The sequence below is a fragment of the Eurosta solidaginis genome, chromosome 1, assembly GCF_040869045.1.
Source record: "Eurosta solidaginis isolate ZX-2024a chromosome 1, ASM4086904v1, whole genome shotgun sequence".
Classification (NCBI taxonomy): domain Eukaryota; kingdom Metazoa; phylum Arthropoda; class Insecta; order Diptera; family Tephritidae; genus Eurosta; species Eurosta solidaginis.
This window is the reverse complement of record NC_090319.1, coordinates 305141286-305164866: the sequence shown is the minus strand read 5'-3', so window position 1 is coordinate 305164866 and position 23581 is coordinate 305141286. Positions and strand designations below refer to the sequence as shown.

The 23581-nt window shown below is 35.4% G+C and overlaps 1 protein-coding gene across 1 annotated transcript in view; it reads right to left on the bottom strand.

Annotated features, from left to right (window-relative positions):
* Window positions 1-9208: 9208 nt before the first annotated feature.
* Window positions 9209-23581, bottom strand: part of LOC137237569 (RNA exonuclease 1 homolog) — a 77237-nt gene continuing 62864 nt past the window's right edge. Inside the window, exons 8-11 of the mRNA XM_067761340.1 lie at window positions 19219-19511; window positions 18843-19143; window positions 12558-12817; window positions 9209-12486 (exon numbers count right to left, since the gene is read on the bottom strand). Coding sequence (XP_067617441.1) covers window positions 12407-12486; window positions 12558-12817; window positions 18843-19143; window positions 19219-19511 — 934 coding nt within the window. The 3' untranslated portion in view covers window positions 9209-12406. The remainder of the gene's footprint in view (window positions 12487-12557; window positions 12818-18842; window positions 19144-19218; window positions 19512-23581) is intronic.

Below are 23581 nucleotides of genomic sequence, written 5' to 3'. Positions count from 1 at the left end.
TCGAACATTCTTCTATGGGTTTTGTTGATCTTCCTCTAGTTCGATTGGTTGATGTGCTAGGCATTTATTCGTCCAAAAAACTTTTAACCAGCCAGCCAGATTTCATGTTTACTTATAAACCTTGAAGCAGAACGACCGACTGCTTGCCATTTTCTTTGTATGTATTGGAATGTAGACGGAGCCAATTTTTTCTTTCAAGTCTTCGTCTTCTTTATTGCATGCTTCATTTGGTAATTCTGTCATAATAGACTCAACGAACTCCGCTTTTGTCTTTGAAGCTTTGAACACCTCAAATAGCTTGGAGTTTTCTAGAGACATATTAAAATTTGCCATCGAGTATATCTTAATAAAAAAATATTGAGCTATATTTGTGTTTATTTAAACAAACAGAATACTTTATTCTATAGACTCCATAAAACCACTGATTTTGGGCGTTGTATTGACCATTGCTTTATATACTCAAAATGATTTCCACGTATATTATGCAGCTTGTAACCGAAAAATTTGGTTTTATTAACAAATTCCAACAACAAAAGTGACCGTACTAAATTCGCCTCCTTTTTACTTATACCTGCTCAGGCGCGTATTTATACCCAAGGTTGCTTCACTTTATTTGATGTAAAAAGTGAAATCGCAGCTGGACGCAGGTAGGCCTTATGAATTCGGGTAACTGAATATTCAGCAAATACCTACTGTAAATTTCACGGAGACCTTTTTTACCTTTTTTTTATTTTCCATCAAAGTTCGGAAAAGGTCCTAAAAATAGGCTTTTCGAAAAATAGGTAGATCTGACAACTTTTATAAAAAAACAAATTTTATGTTTGCTTCAACCTAGAATTAAATATCCTTTCGTTATAATACAAGAAAGCAGTAGCAGGCCATTTTGTTTCGAGACAAAACAATTTTTAATGCAACAAAAAAGAACAAAAAACACAAATTTTTCAAAGTCTTAAAAATTAATCAACTTTGAGCGGGTCTACCTCCTAAAATATTATCTTCTGTTTAATAAGAGTTATATATTGGGAATGCCTGGAAATTTCTCTATTAAATACATGTTTTAAGTTTATCGAACGCTTTCATGAAATCTTTGATTTTTGCCAGGCTTTTCGGGCAGAGGCGCCATAGTGCGACGTAAAACTTTATAAGTCATACGCGTCGTTTGAACTACGTTCTGTACTCCAAGCGGATTTAAATTGTTTAGTTACTTGGTGTAATGCGAATTTTATGCCGCTCAACATAGAAAAATGTAAATTCATGTGTTTTTCACGTGGGAACATACAGCCAACTTCTTACACAATTAATGGCCAAACTCTGGAAAGCGTTGTTTCTGTCGACTTGGGAGTTACAATGAATTGAAAACTTAGTTTCAACCCTCATATTAATGCCACAGTCAATAAAGTGGGAGGAGTTTTAGAATTTGTTAAAAGAGTTTAGTGATCCTTACGTTACAAAAACCCTTTTTACATCATTGGTGAGGCCGATATTAGAATATGGATCGATAATTTGGAATCCGCGTTATCAAGTTCATGTGGATAGGCTAGAATCAATTCAAAAACAATTTTTACCTTTCGCCTTGAGAAATCTTCAATGGGACTCTCCGTATAATCTTCCTCCTTACACTCATAGATTAAAACTAATAAATCTTCCTACCCTTGCATGTCGTACAGAAATGCTAGGTGTACTATTTATGGCTAGACTTTTAAATGGATCGATTTCAAGCCCATTTCTTTTGAACGAAGTAAACTTGAATGTTCCATGCGGAGCTTCAAGGCATTAGAGGGACTCATGTAACCTTATAAATGCCTTATAAAGTGTGTAAACGTATAAATTTATCTAGTGCGTAAACGAGCTATCAAATTTTGTATGAAAAATCATTTACACAATTTGTATAAATTTACGCGCACATTTCATTGTGTAAACGCGGTAAACTCAAAGGAATGCAACCTTGCAGACATTACAGCAGGCATTTTCATCAGAAATCTCCAACATCAGCAAGTAAAGACGTTTTAGTTTTGATTTTTCACTTATTCTTGGCATTTTTTAATTTGTATAACAATCAAAAAATTTTTGTTTGGCAATAATACAACTGATAAACAATCAAGTTTATCAAGAATATTGCTAGGTGCGTTCATATAACAGTGTGTGTAAATGGATATAATTTTACACCTTATAAGTTTATATGCTTCCATGAGTCCCCCTAATATAAACCTATAATTCTTAAACAAAGCAGAAGCAATTTCCAACTAAACGAACCTTTTCTATGTTTGTGTGAAGATTATAACTCTCACTAGAGAATAATTGATGCTTCGGACTCGCTCTTTGCCATAAAAAAACGGCATTAATAATTAAAAAAATTATATTTATATCTATATTTCTCAGCTGATGAGTTTCTCTGTAGCTGAGCGGTTTCAGATCTCGGCGCTTAAGAAGCCACTGCCAAAGACTCGGTAACAATAAAAATTATATATTATAAATAAAACATAAATAAGAATTAGGATGAACAAAATGATCTATGAATCAAAATAATAATAATAATAATAGGATTAGCCTGGTTTTATCGTGCGCTGCCACAACGTCCAAGAAAAAAAAAATTTGATACCCATATCGTACAAACACATTATACATTACACATGGTCCACCTTTATGGCGTTTCGAAAAGGCGTCCACCTATAGAACTAAGGCCCACTCCCTTTTAAATAATCATTAACACCTTTCATTTGATACCCATATCGTACAAACGAATTCTAGAGTCACCCCTAGGGATTCAAGGGGTTGTGTAGCGCAATATATAGCTTCTCCAACCCAATTGTCAACCTCACCTTCGAGCGGCGAATCCCGTTTCACTAACAGACGAGGCTCTGGCGACCCCAAGCTCCTCATGGAACTTGGAGGTGGGGAGGGAGGGATGGCCTGAAGGTTCAATGTGGCCATATAAATCGTTCCCGAGATGGTCGGGCCAGCACCTTAATGGTGCTGTTACCGGAGCGTATCGGATCTGTATCCGACAAAGGACCATCACATCGATAACACTCCCCAAAGCCTTCGGGGAGTAACCTAATCGCTACAACAACAACAGAGGCACCCCTGGTCCACCTTTATGGCGATATCTCGAAAAGGCGTCCACCTATAGAACTAAGGCCCACTCCCTTTTAAAATACTCACTAACACCTTTCATTTGATACCCATATCGTACAAACACATTGCAGAGTCACCCTGGTCCACCTTTATGGCGATATTCCGAAATGGCGTCCAACTATAGAACTATGGCCCACTCCCTTTTAAAATACTCTTTAATACCTTCCATTTGATGCCCATGTCATACAAACACATTCCATGGTTACCCTAGGTTCATTTTCCTACATGGTGATTTTCCCTTATTTTGTCTCCAAAGCTCACAGCTGAGTATGTAATATTCGGTTACACCCGAACTTAGCCTTCCTTACTGGTTTTTAATCTGGTTATTGCTATTCTGACTTCTTCATAATCGGATGGGGGACATAGATTCCATAATAATCGATTGCGGGATCGGGTTCATCATCCCTGTGCGGTACAGCTTTGTCTTCATTTAGAAGAGCAGAGAAGTGTTCTGGACATCGGTTACAAGGTCGCCGTTGTCGTTCTTAGTTCTTATTTAGATTTTGCGGGTGTTATTCCTGGCGGCCAGCAGCTCAAGCACCTCGTAGTAGCGGAGCGTATTTTGGCTGCGACGAGATAATGGTCCTATTCGATGTTAGGTCGTCGGATCGCGCGCATATATAAAACACTGGCGGCATGCCGTGAGTCTATTACAACGTGGTCGATCTGATTGCGTTAGCTTGCTGTGTAAAAAATAGTGCCGCTTTGCATATTGTATGTATCCATCATAAATTTAATAAACAAATTAAAGGGCAAATAATGCTAACTTTTTTTTCCTTTCGAATTTATTTCCCTTTAGTTTATGTGTTACATATGTACTATTTCTATGTATATGACATTATTTACACCTCAAATAAATTAGAAGTGAACATATTTACTTCCAAGTGCCTGATTTTTTCTTACATATTTATTTGAAAACTAAATAGCTTAAGTAACGAAAATAATATTAAATAAATATAAATTGGAATATCATCAATTTAACCAAAATACTTGTTCTAAAAAGATAATACATATACTGGCATTAAAAATGAGTAAGCAATTTTGTATATGTTTGTTACAACAACTTGCTTTCGATAATTTGCTAATAGAATGTGTGTAATGCCGCCTTGGTGGTGATGGTAGCGTGCTCCGCCTACCACACTGAAGACTTTGGGTTCAAGCTTTGGACAAAACAATATCAAAAAGTTAGAAACAAGTTTTTTTCAATTAGAAAACACAGTTTTTCTAAGTGGAGTCGCCCCTCTGCAGTTTGGTAAGCACTCCGACTGTATTTCTACCATGAAAAGTTTCTCAGTGAAAACTTATATGCCTTGCAGATGCCGTTCGGAGGTTGCGTAAGAACATGTAGGTCCCGTCTCGCCAACTTATAGCGAGCATTTCAAAAAGGAGCAAATTGGAAGAGAAGCTCGGCCTAAAATTTCTTCGGAGGTTATCGCGCCTTGCAATAGTTTTACTTGTGTAACGCTGTAGCAAACTAATTTTGCAAAAAATTTGAAACTGTTTAATAAAAACTATTTGAGACATTCTAGATATGCAGTTAATCTACTTATTTAATGTTAGTCGGTATTATAATTGTATAGGTCAGCAAGAGCATGTTCAGAATTTATCTAAGGAGTTTGGATGAAAATTTAAAAATTGTGACTATCTTCCTTTCATTTTATACAAAAGTCTCTTCGAAAGACATGTGACTTTCCTTACCCCATAACTCCATTTTTTCACACCAAACCATTGAAAATAATTTAACACATACAACATAATGAATATTACAAACGAAAAACTATGCACTCACTTTTCATTGCCAGAATATATACATACGACCTATACTAATAGAAAAAATATTGCTCATGAAGATGTATCTCAGACGTATCTTCGAATGACGGTTAAAAAGGTTTTAACTCAAAAATTAAATTTTTTGACAAAAATCCATAAACAGTTCCGCTGTGATTTGACCTTTTAACAAAATGTCTGAAATACTTAGGCCCGGTTTTTCAGTAGTTGGTTAAGCTAAGCTTAAACAAAGTTTGCTTAAACTCTAGTCAAATTTAAAGTCCAGTTAAACCACTGAGTAGTTTTTCAGTCACAGTTTATGGCCGCCTTTGGGGTATGCTGTTTTGTGCGGCAACATTGGATTTTTTATTATCTACATAATTTGTAGCCACCATTCAATTAGTTTTCTAGCTCCGTATCTCTCTCAATTTTCACGGGAATGCTCTGCATCATTGAGAGATTTGAGAAGCAGAGGTCGTGATATTTTTGCACACGCGAAATGCCAGCCAGATTTCATGTTTACTTATAAACCTTGAAGCAGAACGACCGACTGCTTGCCATTTTCTTTGTATGTATTGGAATGTAGACGGAGCCAATTTTTTCTTTCAAGTCTTCGTCTTCTTTATTGCATGCTTCATTTGGTAATTCTGTCATAATAGACTCAACGAACTCCGCTTTTGTCTTTGAAGCTTTGAACACCTCAAATAGCTTGGAGTTTTCTAGAGACATATTAAAATTTGCCATCGAGTATATCTTAATAAAAAAATATTGAGCTATATTTGTGTTTATTTAAACAAACAGAATACTTTATTCTATAGACTCCATAAAACCACTGATTTTGGGCGTTGTATTGACCATTGCTTTATATACTCAAAATGATTTCCACGTATATTATGCAGCTTGTAACCGAAAAATTTGGTTTTATTAACAAATTCCAACAACAAAAGTGACCGTACTAAATTCGCCTCCTTTTTACTTATACCTGCTCAGGCGCGTATTTATACCCAAGGTTGCTTCACTTTATTTGATGTAAAAAGTGAAATCGCAGCTGGACGCAGGTAGGCCTTATGAATTCGGGTAACTGAATATTCAGCAAATACCTACTGTAAATTTCACGGAGACCTTTTTTACCTTTTTTTTATTTTCCATCAAAGTTCGGAAAAGGTCCTAAAAATAGGCTTTTCGAAAAATAGGTAGATCTGACAACTTTTATAAAAAAACAAATTTTATGTTTGCTTCAACCTAGAATTAAATATCCTTTCGTTATAATACAAGAAAGCAGTAGCAGGCCATTTTGTTTCGAGACAAAACAATTTTTAATGCAACAAAAAAGAACAAAAAACACAAATTTTTCAAAGTCTTAAAAATTAATCAACTTTGAGCGGGTCTACCTCCTAAAATATTATCTTCTGTTTAATAAGAGTTATATATTGGGAATGCCTGGAAATTTCTCTATTAAATACATGTTTTAAGTTTATCGAACGCTTTCATGAAATCTTTGATTTTTGCCAGGCTTTTCGGGCAGAGGCGCCATAGTGCGACGTAAAACTTTATAAGTCACACGCGTCGTTTGAACTACGTTCTGTACTCCAAGCGGATTTAAATTGTTTAGTTACTTGGTGTAATGCGAATTTTATGCCGCTCAACATAGAAAAATGTAAATTCATGTGTTTTTCACGTGGGAACATACAGCCAACTTCTTACACAATTAATGGCCAAACTCTGGAAAGCGTTGTTTCTGTCGACTTGGGAGTTACAATGAATTGAAAACTTAGTTTCAACCCTCATATTAATGCCACAGTCAATAAAGTGAGAGGAGTTTTAGCATTTGTTAAAAGATGGGCAAAAGAGTTTAGTGATCCTTACGTTACAAAAACCCTTTTTACATCATTGGTGAGGCCGATATTAGAATATGGATCGATAATTTGGAATCCGCGTTATCAAGTTCATGTGGATAGGCTAGAATCAATTCAAAAACAATTTTTACCTTTCGCCTTGAGAAATCTTCAATGGGACTCTCCGTATAATCTTCCTCCTTACACTCATAGATTAAAACTAATAAATCTTCCTACCCTTGCATGTCGTACAGAAATGCTAGGTGTACTATTTATGGCTAGACTTTTAAATGGATCGATTTCAAGCCCATTTCTTTTGAACGAAGTAAACTTGAATGTTCCATGCGGAGCTTCAAGGCATTAGAGGGACTCATGTAACCTTATAAATGCCTTATAAAGTGTGTAAACGTATAAATTTATCTAGTGCGTAAACGAGCTATCAAATTTTGTATGAAAAATCATTTACACAATTTGTATAAATTTACGCGCACATTTCATTGTGTAAACGCGGTAAACTCAAAGGAATGCAACCTTGCAGACATTACAGCAGGCATTTTCATCAGAAATCTCCAACATCAGCAAGTAAAGACGTTTTAGTTTTGATTTTTCACTTATTCTTGGCATTTTTTAATTTGTATAACAATCAAAAAATTTTTGTTTGGCAATAATACAACTGATAAACAATCAAGTTTATCAAGAATATTGCTAGGTGCGTTCATATAACAGTGTGTGTAAATGGATATAATTTTACACCTTATAAGTTTATATGCTTCCATGAGTCCCCCTAATATAAACCTATAATTCTTAAACAAAGCAGAAGCAATTTCCAACTAAACGAACCTTTTCTATGTTTGTGTGAAGATTATAACTCTCACTAGAGAATAATTGATGCTTCGGACTCGCTCTTTGCCATAAAAAAACGGTATTAATAATTAAAAAAATTATATTTATATCTATATTTCTCAGCTGATGAGTTTCTCTGTAGCTGAGCGGTTTCAGATCTCGGCGCTTAAGAAGCCACTGCCAAAGACTCGGTAACAATAAAAATTATATATTATAAATAAAACATAAATAAGAATTAGGATGAACAAAATGATCTATGAATCAAAATAATAATAATAATAATAGGATTAGCCTGGTTTTATCGTGCGCTGCCACAACGTCCAAGAAAAAAAAAATTTGATACCCATATCGTACAAACACATTATACATTACACATGGTCCACCTTTATGGCGTTTCGAAAAGGCGTCCACCTATAGAACTAAGGCCCACTCCCTTTTAAATAATCATTAACACCTTTCATTTGATACCCATATCGTACAAACGAATTCTAGAGTCACCCCTAGGGATTCAAGGGGTTGTGTAGCGCAATATATAGCTTCTCCAACCCAATTGTCAACCTCACCTTCGAGCGGCGAATCCCGTTTCACTAACAGACGAGGCTCTGGCGACCCCAAGCTCCTCATGGAACTTGGAGGTGGGGAGGGAGGGATGGCCTGAAGGTTCAATGTGGCCATATAAATCGTTCCCGAGATGGTCGGGCCAGCACCTTAATGGTGCTGTTACCGGAGCGTATCGGATCTGTATCCGACAAAGGACCATCACATCGATAACACTCCCCAAAGCCTTCGGGGAGTAACCTAATCGCTACAACAACAACAGAGGCACCCCTGGTCCACCTTTATGGCGATATCTCGAAAAGGCGTCCACCTATAGAACTAAGGCCCACTCCCTTTTAAAATACTCACTAACACCTTTCATTTGATACCCATATCGTACAAACACATTGTAGAGTCACCCTGGTCCACCTTTATGGCGATATTCCGAAATGGCGTCCAACTATAGAACTATGGCCCACTCCCTTTTAAAATACTCTTTAATACCTTCCATTTGATGCCCATGTCATACAAACACATTCCATGGTTACCCTAGGTTCATTTTCCTACATGGTGATTTTCCCTTATTTTGTCTCCAAAGCTCACAGCTGAGTATGTAATATTCGGTTACACCCGAACTTAGCCTTCCTTACTTGTTTTTAATCTGGTTATTGCTATTCTGACTTCTTCATAATCGGATGGGGGACATAGATTCCATAATAATCGATTGCGGGATCGGGTTCATCATCCCTGTGCGGTACAGCTTTGTCTTCATTTAGAAGAGCAGAGAAGTGTTCTGGACATCGGTTACAAGGTCGCCGTTGTCGTTCTTAGTTCTTATTTAGATTTTGCGGGTGTTATTCCTGGCGGCCAGCAGCTCAAGCACCTCGTAGTAGCGGAGCGTATTTTGGCTGCGACGAGATAATGGTCCTATTCGATGTTAGGTCGTCGGATCGCGCGCATATATAAAACACTGGCGGCATGCCGTGAGTCTATTACAACGTGGTCGATCTGATTGCGTTAGCTTGCTGTGTAAAAAATAGTGCCGCTTTGCATATTGTATGTATCCATCATAAATTTAATAAACAAATTAAAGGGCAAATAATGCTAACTTTTTTTTCCTTTCGAATTTATTTCCCTTTAGTTTATGTGTTACATATGTACTATTTCTATGTATATGACATTATTTACACCTCAAATAAATTAGAAGTGAACATATTTACTTCCAAGTGCCTGATTTTTTCTTACATATTTATTTGAAAACTAAATAGCTTAAGTAACGAAAATAATATTAAATAAATATAAATTGGAATATCATCAATTTAACCAAAATACTTGTTCTAAAAAGATAATACATATACTGGCATTAAAAATGAGTAAGCAATTTTGTATATGTTTGTTACAACAACTTGCTTTCGATAATTTGCTAATAGAATGTGTGTAATGCCGCCTTGGTGGTGATGGTAGCGTGCTCCGCCTACCACACTGAAGACTTTGGGTTCAAGCTTTGGACAAAACAATATCAAAAAGTTAGAAACAAGTTTTTTTCAATTAGAAAACACAGTTTTTCTAAGTGGAGTCGCCCCTCTGCAATTTGGTAAGCACTCCGACTGTATTTCTACCATGAAAAGTTTCTCAGTGAAAACTTATATGCCTTGCAGATGCCGTTCGGAGGTTGCGTAAGAACATGTAGGTCCCGTCTCGCCAACTTATAGCGAGCATTTCAAAAAGGAGCAAATTGGAAGAGAAGCTCGGCCTAAAATTTCTTCGGAGGTTATCGCGCCTTGCAATAGTTTTACTTGTGTAACGCTGTAGCAAACTAATTTTGCAAAAAATTTGAAACTGTTTAATAAAAACTATTTGAGACATTCTAGATATGCAGTTAATCTACTTATTTAATGTTAGTCGGTATTATAATTGTATAGGTCAGCAAGAGCATGTTCAGAATTTATCTAAGGAGTTTGGATGAAAATTTAAAAATTGTGACTATCTTCCTTTCATTTTATACAAAAGTCTCTTCGAAAGACATGTGACTTTCCTTACCCCATAACTCCATTTTTTCACACCAAACCATTGAAAATAATTTAACACATACAACATAATGAATATTACAAACGAAAAACTATGCACTCACTTTTCATTGCCAGAATATATACATACGACCTATACTAATAGAAAAAATATTGCTCATGAAGATGTATCTCAGACGTATCTTCGAATGACGGTTAAAAAGGTTTTAACTCAAAAATTAAATTTTTTGACAAAAATCCATAAACAGTTCCGCTGTGATTTGACCTTTTAACAAAATGTCTGAAATACTTAGGCCCGGTTTTTCAGTAGTTGGTTAAGCTAAGCTTAAACAAAGTTTGCTTAAACTCTAGTCAAATTTAAAGTCCAGTTAAACCACTGAGTAGTTTTTCAGTCACAGTTTATGGCCGCCTTTGGGGTATGCTGTTTTGTGCGGCAACATTGGATTTTTTATTATCTACATAATTTGTAGCCACCATTCAATTAGTTTTCTAGCTCCGTATCTCTCTCAATTTTCACGGGAATGCTCTGCATCATTGAGAGATTTGAGAAGCAGAGGTCGTGATATTTTTGCACACGCGAAATGCGATAGGCAGATGTCGCCGCTGTTTTTCATTTAACTCATACGGCGAAAGGCTAAGCGGCGACATCTATTTTTGAAGCAGTAGGTTTATTATTAGCAGCGTTGCCAAACTAAAGACAAGTAATTAACAAATTATCTGGCTCACAAGTAGAACCAGACTTCTATCTGGATTTATCTGGCTCAAATCGTTGTTGTTGCATTTACATGCACAATTATTTATCTGGCTCAGGCTCTTTGCGACGGGATGATGGCTTTTAGATACGGCAACAGCTGGATTTTGTTTACCCAACAAACATGGAAAAAAATTCTCCAGCGAAATATATATCTATCTAGTTCCGGAAGTGATATCCAACATCATTATTTAATTATTCTTAAACCAGATAGTTCTCGAGTTGATATCCAAATTCATTCTCCAATCACTATCCAACCTTTGAGAAATTTTGTAAAATTAAAAGTTTTCCGTATTTAATTAGCGAGCTTTGCTCATATTGCTTTATACAATGGTTTTTGTAATTGATATTAGAGAAAAATTGTAAGTTTACAAACGGCGATGGTTACTAGGACATGTTTCTGAATTTCACTTCTTCATCAGCTAGCTTTTCAGGAGCTGAGCGTTGAACTCGAATCTCCAACATTCATATCCAGTTTCCAGTTTCCAACGTCATTAATATTTTCCAATTATTATCCTAAGTTCGAGAGGTTTTGAGAAATGTACAGTTCTCAATGGAATATTCAACCCATTTCTCCAGTTGATATCTTACAGTATATGTGACCCGGCCTATGAAAAGGTGGCTTATAACTAAAAAAAAAAAAATACTACTAAGAAACTGAAGAAATGCATTGTTTATCTTTAACAGCTGTTTCCCGCAATTTCTTTTTAGAATCATAAGCCACCTTTTCATAGGCCGGGTCACATATCGAGTTGAGGTGGAGTTGAAAAAAATCTCCAAGGTGGTACCACCAAAACCAACAGCTGTTTATTGTGAGAAATAAACACCTAGTTGATAGCAGTAATGAAGCGTAATTAATCAAGAATAAATTATATAGGCGGCCGCCGTGGTGTGATGGTAGCGTGCTCGGCCTGCCAAACCGAAGATCCAACATTAACATCACGGAATCTTATTTTGAGTCCAGTTAGAGAACCGCAAGTTGTTAAATACATTTTTTCAACTTAAGTAATAGCATATTTTGCTTTATAAGTCCCACTTTTGCTGACTACGATATGCTTCTCGAGTTGAGCCACTGTTTCGAAACAACTCTTGAGATTTTAGAAGTATGCCTAGCTATCAACATGAGCTCTAATGGTACTCAAGCCCAAATGCTTGTTGGGTATATTCGACGCCATTTCTAATGAACGCAAATAACTGATATGTTAAGTAGAGTTTAACCCTGGCAGATCGGCCGCTTAAGCCTAGCTTAAACTTCAGTTAAAGTAGATTGAAAAACTGCAGAATAAGTTTAAGCGTAGTTTAACTGACAAACTGAGTTGAACTTGTACTGAAAAACCGGGCCTTATTACTTGTTAACAAAATTTTTACATTTTGAAGTGTGTACATACTTGTAGAAAAAATTTACAAATAGCTAAGGAATAAGTAAAAAATGTAAGGGCTACTTTGTTCATACTTGATATTAGTGATGTAATATGATCTCTCTCTTCGATGTTCTTAACACAATTAATTGCTCAACTGATTTTATTACGTAGATAAAATTTGATTAGTTGTATACACACTTCAGCATCTTCTGCGCTGTCGTGACCGGCATCTGTAAAAAAATATTATTAATTAAACATTAATATATGGATAATATTGAACGCGTTTTAAACAAATTGATACCATTTTCTTGTATGATACGTTTTAAATTTTCTACGCATAAAGTTTTGAGTGCACGCTTCTTGGGCGGTCCCATCTTATGTGGAAACAATACCGACGTATCTACTACAACGCTATGTATTATCTTTAATGCTTTTAGATCGCTATCCAAACTATGGCCAACTAATATAGTTTTTGAATGAAACATTGACATAAGAATTGCTTGGACATCGCGTAGTGTGCGAGTCTCATTTTTTAACATCGTCTCAGTTATTCCAGAATAGCTGTAAAAAAAATAAAAACAACAACAGAAAAATGTAAAAATAATTTTGAGATCATAGTTTTATACACAGCGTGTACTTGTATACAAAGGTATTATTATTTATTTATTTATTTGATCAATTAAATTTATAATATAATAAATTAATAATAAAATTATAAATTTAAAACTTTTTTAGCACTAGCTGCTGAGGCTATCGGCTAGGTAGTCAAATGTAAGAAGTAAGGAAGACTAAGTTCGGGTGAAACCGAATATTACATACCCAGCTGTACTTAGGAGTGCACATTGATTCTAAGTTAACCCTCAAAGAGCACGAATAATGCCTAACATTGGTCGTCCGAGCGAAGCTACACGTCAGCTTTTGTCCACAGTAACCAGCTCAATAATACTATACGCAGCACCAGTGTGGTATGGATCTAAACGGACCCATTAAAAATATATAGTAGCAGCGTACCGACTTGCTGCTTTAAGAATAGCAAGTGCTTATCGGACGGTTTCCGACGACGCGATCCTGGTTCTAACCCGGAAAATCGGAAAATCCCAGTGGACTTACTGGCAAGCGAAATGACCGATCTGTATAACACTAATATCGAGCGACCATCTGAAGAAGACAAGAAAAGAGCAAGGACACAAACAATAGCTAAGTGGCAAGAATGGTGGGAGGCCTCGAGTAAAGGGCGTTGGATCTTCATGCTAAATTGGAACGTAGCTCAATGGAATGAGCGGAAGCACAGCAAACTGAACTACCATCTCACGCAGATAATGAGTGGACATGACGGTTTCAAAGAGTATTTATGGAAGCGTAGGATAGAGGAAGATCCTCATTGCCCAATGTGTACCACGGAGTTAGAAAACGCAGAACACGTCATGTTCCACTGCCCCCGTTTCCACGAGGAAAGACTCGCCTTGCGTGGAGTCTTTGGGGAGGAACCTACCACGAGAAATTTAGTATCACATATGTGCAACAGGAAAGAGTGCTGGACTGCAGTGAGAAAAATGGCATTTATAGTAATGACACGCCTGATGGATGCTGAGAGGGAGCGCAGACAAATGCGCATGCGAAGCAGTGGCGATTAAATCGACACTCAGAGCAAATAGCGGGAACCTGGACGCAGGGACAACAGTAGGCTCTTAAAAAATTAGAAATATGGAACGCCACCCTGAAGTAATGCGAAAGTGGTACCGGGATGGGCGACGGTTCCGAAACGGGGCTCTTTTTTTAGTCTGCGGACACACGGTTGCTGCGACGACAGCAATTATGGTGCATTAGGCATTTTTCACCCTCCCGAAAAAAAAACCCAACTGTACACTTGAAATGCTGTTGTTGTAGATATAACAGAACAATAAAAATACGATTGGTACAAAACTATTTTTCGCTAAGATTTAACATATTATTTTTGCATACGACCCTTTTGAAAGTCATTCATATAAAAGTGGGCGTGGTCCTTAACCACTCTTATCCATTTTTACTACAAATATTTCCTGCTATAAGGAAAATATGTGTACCCAATTTTATTACGATCCGTTAATTTTTCTTCGAGTTATGGCTCCCGAAGCATAGAAAATTGCTTAGTCATAAAAGGGGCGGTGCCATGCCCATTTTTAAAAAAATTGTCCTATTTATTGTTATAAATCCACTTGGGAAATGAAATACCATTGATATAAAGCTCTTTTTTGCAAAGATATAGCTTATTTTATTCGTCCGCGGCCCCTTTAAAAATCTGTTAAATACAAGTGGGCGTGGTCTTTAACCAATCTTATCCATTTTTACTAGAAATATTTCCTGCTATAAGGAAAATATGTGTACCCAATTTTGTTACGATATGTAAATTTTTCTTCGAGTTATGTCTCCCGAAACATTGAAAATTGCTTAGTCATAAAAGGGGCGGTGCCAACCCCATTTTCAAAAATTTTAGTGTTTTCGAATTTAATGTTATGATTCAATTTAGAAAGTAAAATTCTATTGATACAAAGCTCCTTTTTGCTAAGACATAGCTTATTATTTTTGTCTACGACCCTTTCATAAATATTTATATAAAAAAGTGGGCGTGGTCTTTAACCGATCTCGTCCATTTTCTCTAGAAATATTTCCTGCTATTGGGAAAATTTGTGTACCCAATTTTATTACAATCCGTTAATTGTTCTTCGAGTTATGGCTCCCGGAACATTAAAAATTGCTTAGTCATAAAAGGAGCGGTGCCACGCCCGTTTTTTAAAATTTGAAGTTTTTCATATTTATTGTTATAAATCCACTTGGAAAATGAAATACCATTGATATAAGCTCTTTTTTGCAAGGATATAGCTTATTTTATTCGTCCACGACCCTTTTAAAAATCTTTTATATAAAAGTGGGCGTGGTCCTCAACCGATTTCGTTAATTTCTTCAAAGCATTACTTAGGCAAGCTCTCTGCCGAATTTTGTTAGGATAGGTTTAACGATTTTTGATTTACGATTAATAATATTGGTAAAATTGATTTTATCACAAGTGGGCGGTGCCACGCGCATTTAAATTTTTTTTTCAAATTTTTACCAAGAGTCTCAATATCAGTCCACATGTCAAATTTCAACATTCTAGGTGTATTATTTACTAAATAATCAGGTTTTTTGTGTTTTCCAATATGTTATATATATAAAAAGTGGGCGTGGTTATCATCCGATTTCGCTCATTTTCAATACCCATCTATTCTGGGTTCAGGTAAGCTCGTGTACCAATTTTGTGAAGATATCTCAATATTTACTCAAGTTGTCGTGTTAACGGACAGACGGACGGACGGGCATGGCTCAATCAAATTTTTTTTCGATACTGATGATTTTGATATATGGAAGTCTATATCTATCTCGATTCCTTTATACCTGTACAACCAACCGTTATCCAATCAAAGTTATAATACCCTGTGTATATGTACAGCGGGTATAAAAAAAGGATTTGTACATATGTACGTATCGATTGCAAGTACATACATATAGCACACTAACTACAAAAGAGTCAACTTGAAAAATTTAAATGTTCACGAGAGAAGAAAAACGGTTTATGTGAAAACGTCTGTAATGTTATACTGAAATCCAGTTTTACAAAGAAGGAGACCTTCATTATAAAATGAATTGACGAAATTTTGTTGTAATTATTTGTTTACGGTCAAAATATATAGCAATTTTGAATTATGACTATTTATGACAAATATATATGACAATTGTTTCATCAAAAAAGGCACATTTCACCATAATACAAATTTACTTACTCTTTACGTAAAAAAAGACACAATTTCAATTAATACACAACTAACTTTTTTGCAACAAGATAGTCAGAATTTAAAATAATACGCTTTATGCGTAAAAAACTGTTCATTTGTTCTTAAGCACATTGACACAACTAAAAATAGTACTGTTGATACAGCGCAAGCGATGCAATCAACACCAAAACTGGCATAACGGTAATTTTCCAGTTAAAGAAGAAAATAATGACAACGAAATTTAAGGGGCAGTTAGAGATGTGTACTGTGAATTGTGTTATGGAAAAAACCCGATTTTGAAAAATTTTAAGTTATGACTCTTTTGTAGTTAGTGTGGCGTGGTGTTATGGTATAGCTATAATTTGATATTAGCCGTGTTTTTTTTTACACGCGTATACGTTTCGTTTGCGCGTGAAAAAAAACGCCTATCCTCGCTTAGATAATGCTTAGGAGACCCATCTAGCGGCATCTATCTACAGCACAGGGTGTACCGAAAAGCGGAGACACAACCCTCTGTTGTATTTCTGTGTATAACATATAGCTGAATCAGTGGTGATAAATAGTGGACGCGCATAGAATACATAGAATTAGTGAAACATAGACACATATTTCAGTTACACCTGAGTATAATGCGTATTGAAATTTAGTAGTACTAATTTTATGCGTAACAATTTCAGAGATGTATTTAAAGTTTGGAGCTTAGCAGTCCATATAAAGTTTAAGCGTAAACGTTAATTGCTTTTATGTATTTGTAGATGTTACTGATGTTTTCGATTGTTGGGTTTTGCAATAATGTCATAATGTTTTGGGTTCCAAATATACTAAGTCGGGTGCTAAGTACTGCTGTGCATTCCGCGTGAATATGTATGACAGAAGTGGTAGAATGATAGATGACAATTTTGGCAGTTGTTTCTATTTTTGTCCAATAGGTGTGAGTGCCTGTAGTTAGTGTGCCCGAGCCGTAGAAGGGAAAAAATTATGACTTTGTGCTTTTCAATGTTAATTGGATATCTTAGTGGCATAAGGTTAAGGTTTATGTGTTGGTAGTGTGCTTGTTGATTGAGGGAAGCTAGTCGTGAGTAATCGGTCTTTATCTGGTGGTAAATGTAATGCTGTAAATCAATTTTCTCAGTTAAAGAATTAAGTGTTGTTGGTGAGATGCAAGCCAGCTTAGCAGCGCATTCATTTCCTGTTATGCCAACATGTCCTGAGCACCATATAAGAATGTACTATATTTTTGTTTTTGTATTGGTGGTCACGAATTGTGTTTACTAATCCCCAATCCAAATTGCACAAAGGTATTATAATTTTGGTTGTATAACGGTAGTAAGTAACGGCATATTTTGATAAAGCCATGTCCGTCTGTCCGTCCGTTAGCAGGATAACATGAGTAAACATTGAGATATCTTTGCAAAATTTGGTAAACTGGCTTACCTTGACCCAGAAAATGTGCGAAATCGAACGATAACCACCAGTGTTACCAGAACTTTTTTTAGAAAAAATACTAAAAAAGGCTAAATAAAAATTGTTTAAGGCTAAGAAAAAACGCTAAAAGTTTAAGGCAACTTTCTTTGCTTTTATTAATTTTTTTCATAAAAGACATAACAGAATAAAAAATTTAAATAAATTTTTACTCCAATTTCATATAAAATAAAATTATCAGATGCTATCTGTGTTTTAATTTAAAAGAGATACATGATAAATAAAACTCCACTATAGTCTATAAGTGTTCGTAATTTGTTTGAGGTAAATGGTTTTTAAACGGCTTTAATTAGCTTGACTTGGCCGGTTGGCTGATTGGTTGGAAATTATGTTTTTTGAGTTATGACACTATTGAAGTAAATGAGCGACATAGTCCGGTAGAAGTGACATCAAAATATTTTGGAGTTCGAGGAGGGACAAGCATACGTGGCGCACACTCGAGTAAAGTCTTTGGAAGGATTTTGTATTGAGGACTTATATTGTAACAAGTCCGAAAGAGTCCGTGTAATAATGAGTCACTAAATGAACTTAATAGAATGAGAAATAATAGGCAATTAAATAAAGATTAAAAACTTGAAAACAAAAATAAAAAAAAAATGTTTCAAGTTAAACGGTTTTATTGAAAACAATATTTACATGAAGTAATAATAATACTAAAAGCTAGAAAATAATTAGGTAGGACCTAGGTACTAGTCATCGTACCCCTCATTAATCTAGGGCGTTGATCAGACAATTAAATAAAAGTGTTGGACGCGTCAAATTTCTATTGAACCTCACGTTTTTTGAAATTTCACTCTTATTTAGGCTCAAATGATATACGTTAATAGGCTCATATAGGACGACCATTGCAAGAAGGAAATACATCGGTATCGGCCTCCCAAATGAGCACATACCGACTGTAAACGCTCCAATTTAGATATTTTGCCGACTACTTTATGACTTAAAATGTTTACTGGGTAAACTTGAATTTTTGCAACGGCATGCATTATTGGCAAAATATTTTTGAAAAACGCTGGATTACAGATTAAAACTAATTCAGCCGATATCGTAATGGATAACTACCCACCAATATAGGACAAATTGGATACAGTTTGGATTGAATTTGTGTGTTTGTTTCCCATATTTTCCAAAAGATTATTTTTACCCTTCTTTTGGGTAAATATTTGGCTATTTACCCATTTTTACCGTTATATTTAATTTGCCGGGTATTTACTAATTGGATATTTACCCCTTTCCCATCTCTACATGCTGGCTATATAATGTTGGGTTGCGCACGACCTTCTAACTTGTTTTTTTTTAATTATTTATATACTTACACCGTATTATAATCTACAATTTTATTTTCTGGTTTTACAAGTGCATCATACACTGTGCGTCCATTTATATCAACAACAGTCACTCTAGTCAGTTCAATTCCCATTGTAGTGTAACACATTTCACAATCTACAGCATATATATCTTTTTTTGTCGGTATATAATCGTCATCCTTATCAATCGTTGTAATATAACCAGTAAGATTTTCACCATCTAAATTTTCTGTAACATGATAATTGGCGTAAGAACAACCTGGCGTACCAGCTGGTTGCTGACAACAACGATGATGATTGTCGGCGAAACCTTGTGGAGAAGTTTCAAAATAAAATTATTACATTTTAATTGACTTATCATGATAAGAAGAAGACATAAACAAACCTCTACGATAACCAGCATTTTTCGGATGATAATTACATTCATCCACGCATTCCTCATCATAAATTGACATACTAAACATCTTTCCGCAGCGACTACAATAACGTTCGTCAGCATTTGGGCGTCTTGAAGGTCTTGTACTGCTTATGATTGCATTACCAGGGGCTTTTCCCGGACGTGGATAACCATTTGATATCAATTGCTCTTCTGTGAGACATAATTCGTATACCATATCGTATGCTTTATTTCCTGGCAGTTTATCGAATGGCTCACTTCCGTCATTGTAATCTTTTCTCCTGCTCAATAATTGTATGCATTTAATTTGTAAACAACACACATTTTATGAATATATATATGTATATCGAAATACTTTGACGGAATAATAACACTATGCGACAAAATCAAATTTTTTTTCTGGGTATTGGACCAAACCCACTTGTTTGTAGAGATTGAGGCTTAAGTAGACAAAGTACTATCTCCGTTTTTCGAAGTTAGCCTCCAAAAAATAGATATCGGCTTTCGAAGTTCGAAATTCTACATTTCGAAATTTTATTATTTTTTTGTTAACGCGTTCATAAAATAAAAAAAGGAATAATGTGGTCGTGGTCCGCTCTTTTCCCTTATTTGAAGGGCTGAATTCTTTTTTTGAGAAATTTAGTTTAACAGCTGTTATACGAGATGAAAAGTCAGATAGTCCCATGATAGTGGCTACTACTTTCATGTCTGCATATACATATTCTCCACTGGAATGGCTCGTACTGTAATTTTTCAAAAAAAGAATTCAGCCATTCAAATAAAAGAAAAAGGCGGACCACGACCACATTTTTACTTTTTTAATTTGCTGAACGCGTTAACAAAAAAAAAATAAAATTTCGAAAGCCGATATCTATTTTTTGGAGGCTAACTTCGAAAAACGGAGATAGTACTTTCTCTACTTAAGCCTCAATCTCTACAAAAAAGTGGGTTTGGTCCAATACCCAGCCGGCCGTTGCACAGTGTAATATATGTATATTTTTTCAGACCCCATCTTATACTTTTCTAAAGGTGCTACTAATTTATATTTACATGATAGGCCCGGTTTTTCAGTAGTTGGTTAAGCCTAGCTTAAACTCTAGTCAAATTTAAACTCCAGTTAAACTACAGAGCAGTTTTTCAGTCACTGTTTAAGGCCGGCTTTTGGTGAGATTTTTTGTACGGCAATATTGATTTTTGATTATCTAGATGATTTGTAGACACGGCAAAGGCTGGATTTTGTCTACCCAACATGAAAAAATAGTTCTCTATTCTTAGAGAAATATATATGTACATATCTAGTACTGTAGTTTATCTCCAACATCATTCTCTAAATCTGATAGCTCTCAAGTTGACATCAAACATCATTCTCCAATCACTATCCAGCCTTTGAGAACTTTTGTAAAAGTTATAATTTTCGAATTGATCTTCAACGTAATTCTCGAATTATTCTCCAACCTTTGAGAGGTTTTGAGAAACGTTTAGTTCTCAAACGAATATCTATCACGTTTCTCTAGCTGATATCCTATATTGGATATCAAGTTGAGGTGGAGTTGAAAAAAAAAAATCGTCTCCAAGGTGGTACCACCACAGCAAGCGGATGTTTATTGTGAGAAATACACATCTGGACCTGTATTACGTTTTACGAAACTTATTTTTTAAACCACTATAGCTCAGAAATGGTTGACCTGATTAATGGGAAATATGAACTAGCGACCAATAGTACTCGCTAGATCCATAGGTTATTATAATTTTTTTAGTGACAATTGTTTGTAGTCACTGCCTGGTTGCAGAGTTGGGCATTATTCGAAAAAATATTTATTTAGATAATTATTCGAATGAAAACTTATCTTAAGAAAATAATTCAAAGTTTATTTATTCATGAATAAATTTTTATACTCAGCTGAGCAGAGCTCACAAAGAATGTTAATTTTGTTAGCATAAAGGTAATCCGTAACGGCATAAACTAAGCGAGATAGATATAGACTTCTGTATCAAAATGATCTGGGCGAAAAAAGAAATTCATTTAGCCATGTCCGTCCGTCCGTCCGTCTGTAAAGACGATAACTTGAGTAAATTTTGAGGTATATTAATAAAATTTGGTATGTAAGTTCCTAGGCATTCATGCCAGATCGGACGATAACCACGTCCACTTTTTCGATATCGAAAATTTCGAAAAACCGAAAAAGTGCGATAATTCATTACCAAGGCGGATAAAGCGATAAAACTTGGTATGTGGGTTCATCTTATGACACAGAATAGAAAATTAGTAAAATTTTGGACAATGGGCGTGGCACCGCCCACTTTTAAAAGAAGGTAATTTAAAAGTTTTCCAAGCTGTAATTTGGCAGTCGATGAAGATATCATGATGAAATTTGGCAGGAACGTTACTCCTATTACTATATGTGTGCTAAATAAAAATTTGCAAAATCGGATGACGAACATACCCACTTAAAAAAAAAAATTTTAAGTCAAATTTAAAAAAAAAATGTAATATCTTTACAGTATGTAAGTAAATTATGTCAACATTCAACTCCAGTTATGATATGGTGCAAGAAAATACAAAAATTAAAGAAAATTTCAAAATGGGCGTGGCTCCGGCCTTTTTCATTTAATTTGTTTAGAATACTTTTAATGCCATAAGTCGAACAAAAATTCACCAATCCTATTGAAAGTTGGTAAGGGCATAGCTTCTATGACGATAACTGTTTTCGGTTGAAGTCACGCCCAGTTTTTATACACAGTCGACCGTCCTGCCTCTTGGCCGTTAACACGATAACTTGAGCAAAAATCGGTATATCTTTACTAAACTTATCTGAACTCACTTTATCTTGGTATTAAAAATGGGCGAAATCCGACTATGACCACGTCCACTCCTTCGATATTGAAAATTTCGAAAAATGAAAAAAATGCCATAATTCTATACCAAATATGAAAAAAAGGATGAAACATGGTAATTGGATTGGTTTTTTGACGCAAAAATTAACTTATGAAAAAACTTTATAAAATGGGTGTGACACCTACCATATTAAGTAGAAGAAAAAGAAAAAGTTTTACAGGGGAAATCAAAAGCCCTTGGAATCATGGCAGGAATACTGTTCGTGGTATTACATACATATATAAATAAATTAGCGATACCCGACAGATGATATTCTGGGCCACCCTGGTCCACATTTTGTTCGATATCTCCCTTTTAAAACCCTCATTAATACCTTTAATTTGATATCCATATCGTACAAACACATTCTAGAGTCACCCCTGGCCCACCTTTATGGCGATATCCCGAAATGTCGTCCACCTATAGAACTATGGTACACTCCCTTTTAAAATACTCTTTAATACCTTCCATTTGATACCCATGTCATACAAACACATTTCAGGGTTACCCTATATTAATTTTCCTATATGGTGATTTTCCCTTATTTTGTCTCCAAAGCTCTCAGCCGAGTATGTAATGTTCTGTTACACCCGAACTTAGCCTTCCTTACTTGTTGATATATTACTTTCATGACGGAACTATACAAGGTGGCAGCACGGTGACAGCTCATTTGTACTTTTTTAATATGATTTGATACATTAACTTCCTGCGCAGTACGATTTTGACATTAGTCCATCTATTTACAAAAACAAAGACATGGAAAGTTTTATTTATGTTTGTAGGTATGTCACCGTGCTGCCACCTTGTATGGTTCCGCTATGGATACTTTTATGTTTGAATAATTGTTCAATTATATATACTTATTTAAATATGAATATTTTGTTTGTTATTTACTTAGGCCCACTTTCAGAACTGCAGGTTAACTTTTTAACTCAGGGTTAACCTGACATGAGATGTGAAAGTCATACATTTTTGACAAAGATTTTAAATTAACTCTGAGCTAAAAAAAAATAACTTGCCGTTCTGCAAGCGGGCTTAGGCAATTCAAGAGGCCTTCTATGGTTTTATGGAATGTTTTTCAACACGTCCCTTCTGACCACTACAATGAGTTGTATGTCGTATTAAAATGCTCCGTAAGAAGAGCCATCGGTCAAAAGCATTAAAAAAATCTCAATTCATGCAACCGCTAATCTATTTATTGATATCTACCATCTTTGTGAGGTTTTTTTTTCATTTTGTTACGAAAATGCTTTGAAATTATAAATATAAATAAATCATTTGTTTGGTAATAACTTAGCGCACCCGATATACATAGGCTGCTGAAGTGTATGTGGAACAACAAAAAAGCACACATGAAAGGTTTAATATTATAGCATACTAGCAGACCCGTCAGACGTTGTTCTGCCCTAAATTTGGTCTATCTCCATACATTTTAATAAGCTTTTTCCGTCTAACTCTTATCAGTTTTGCCAGTTT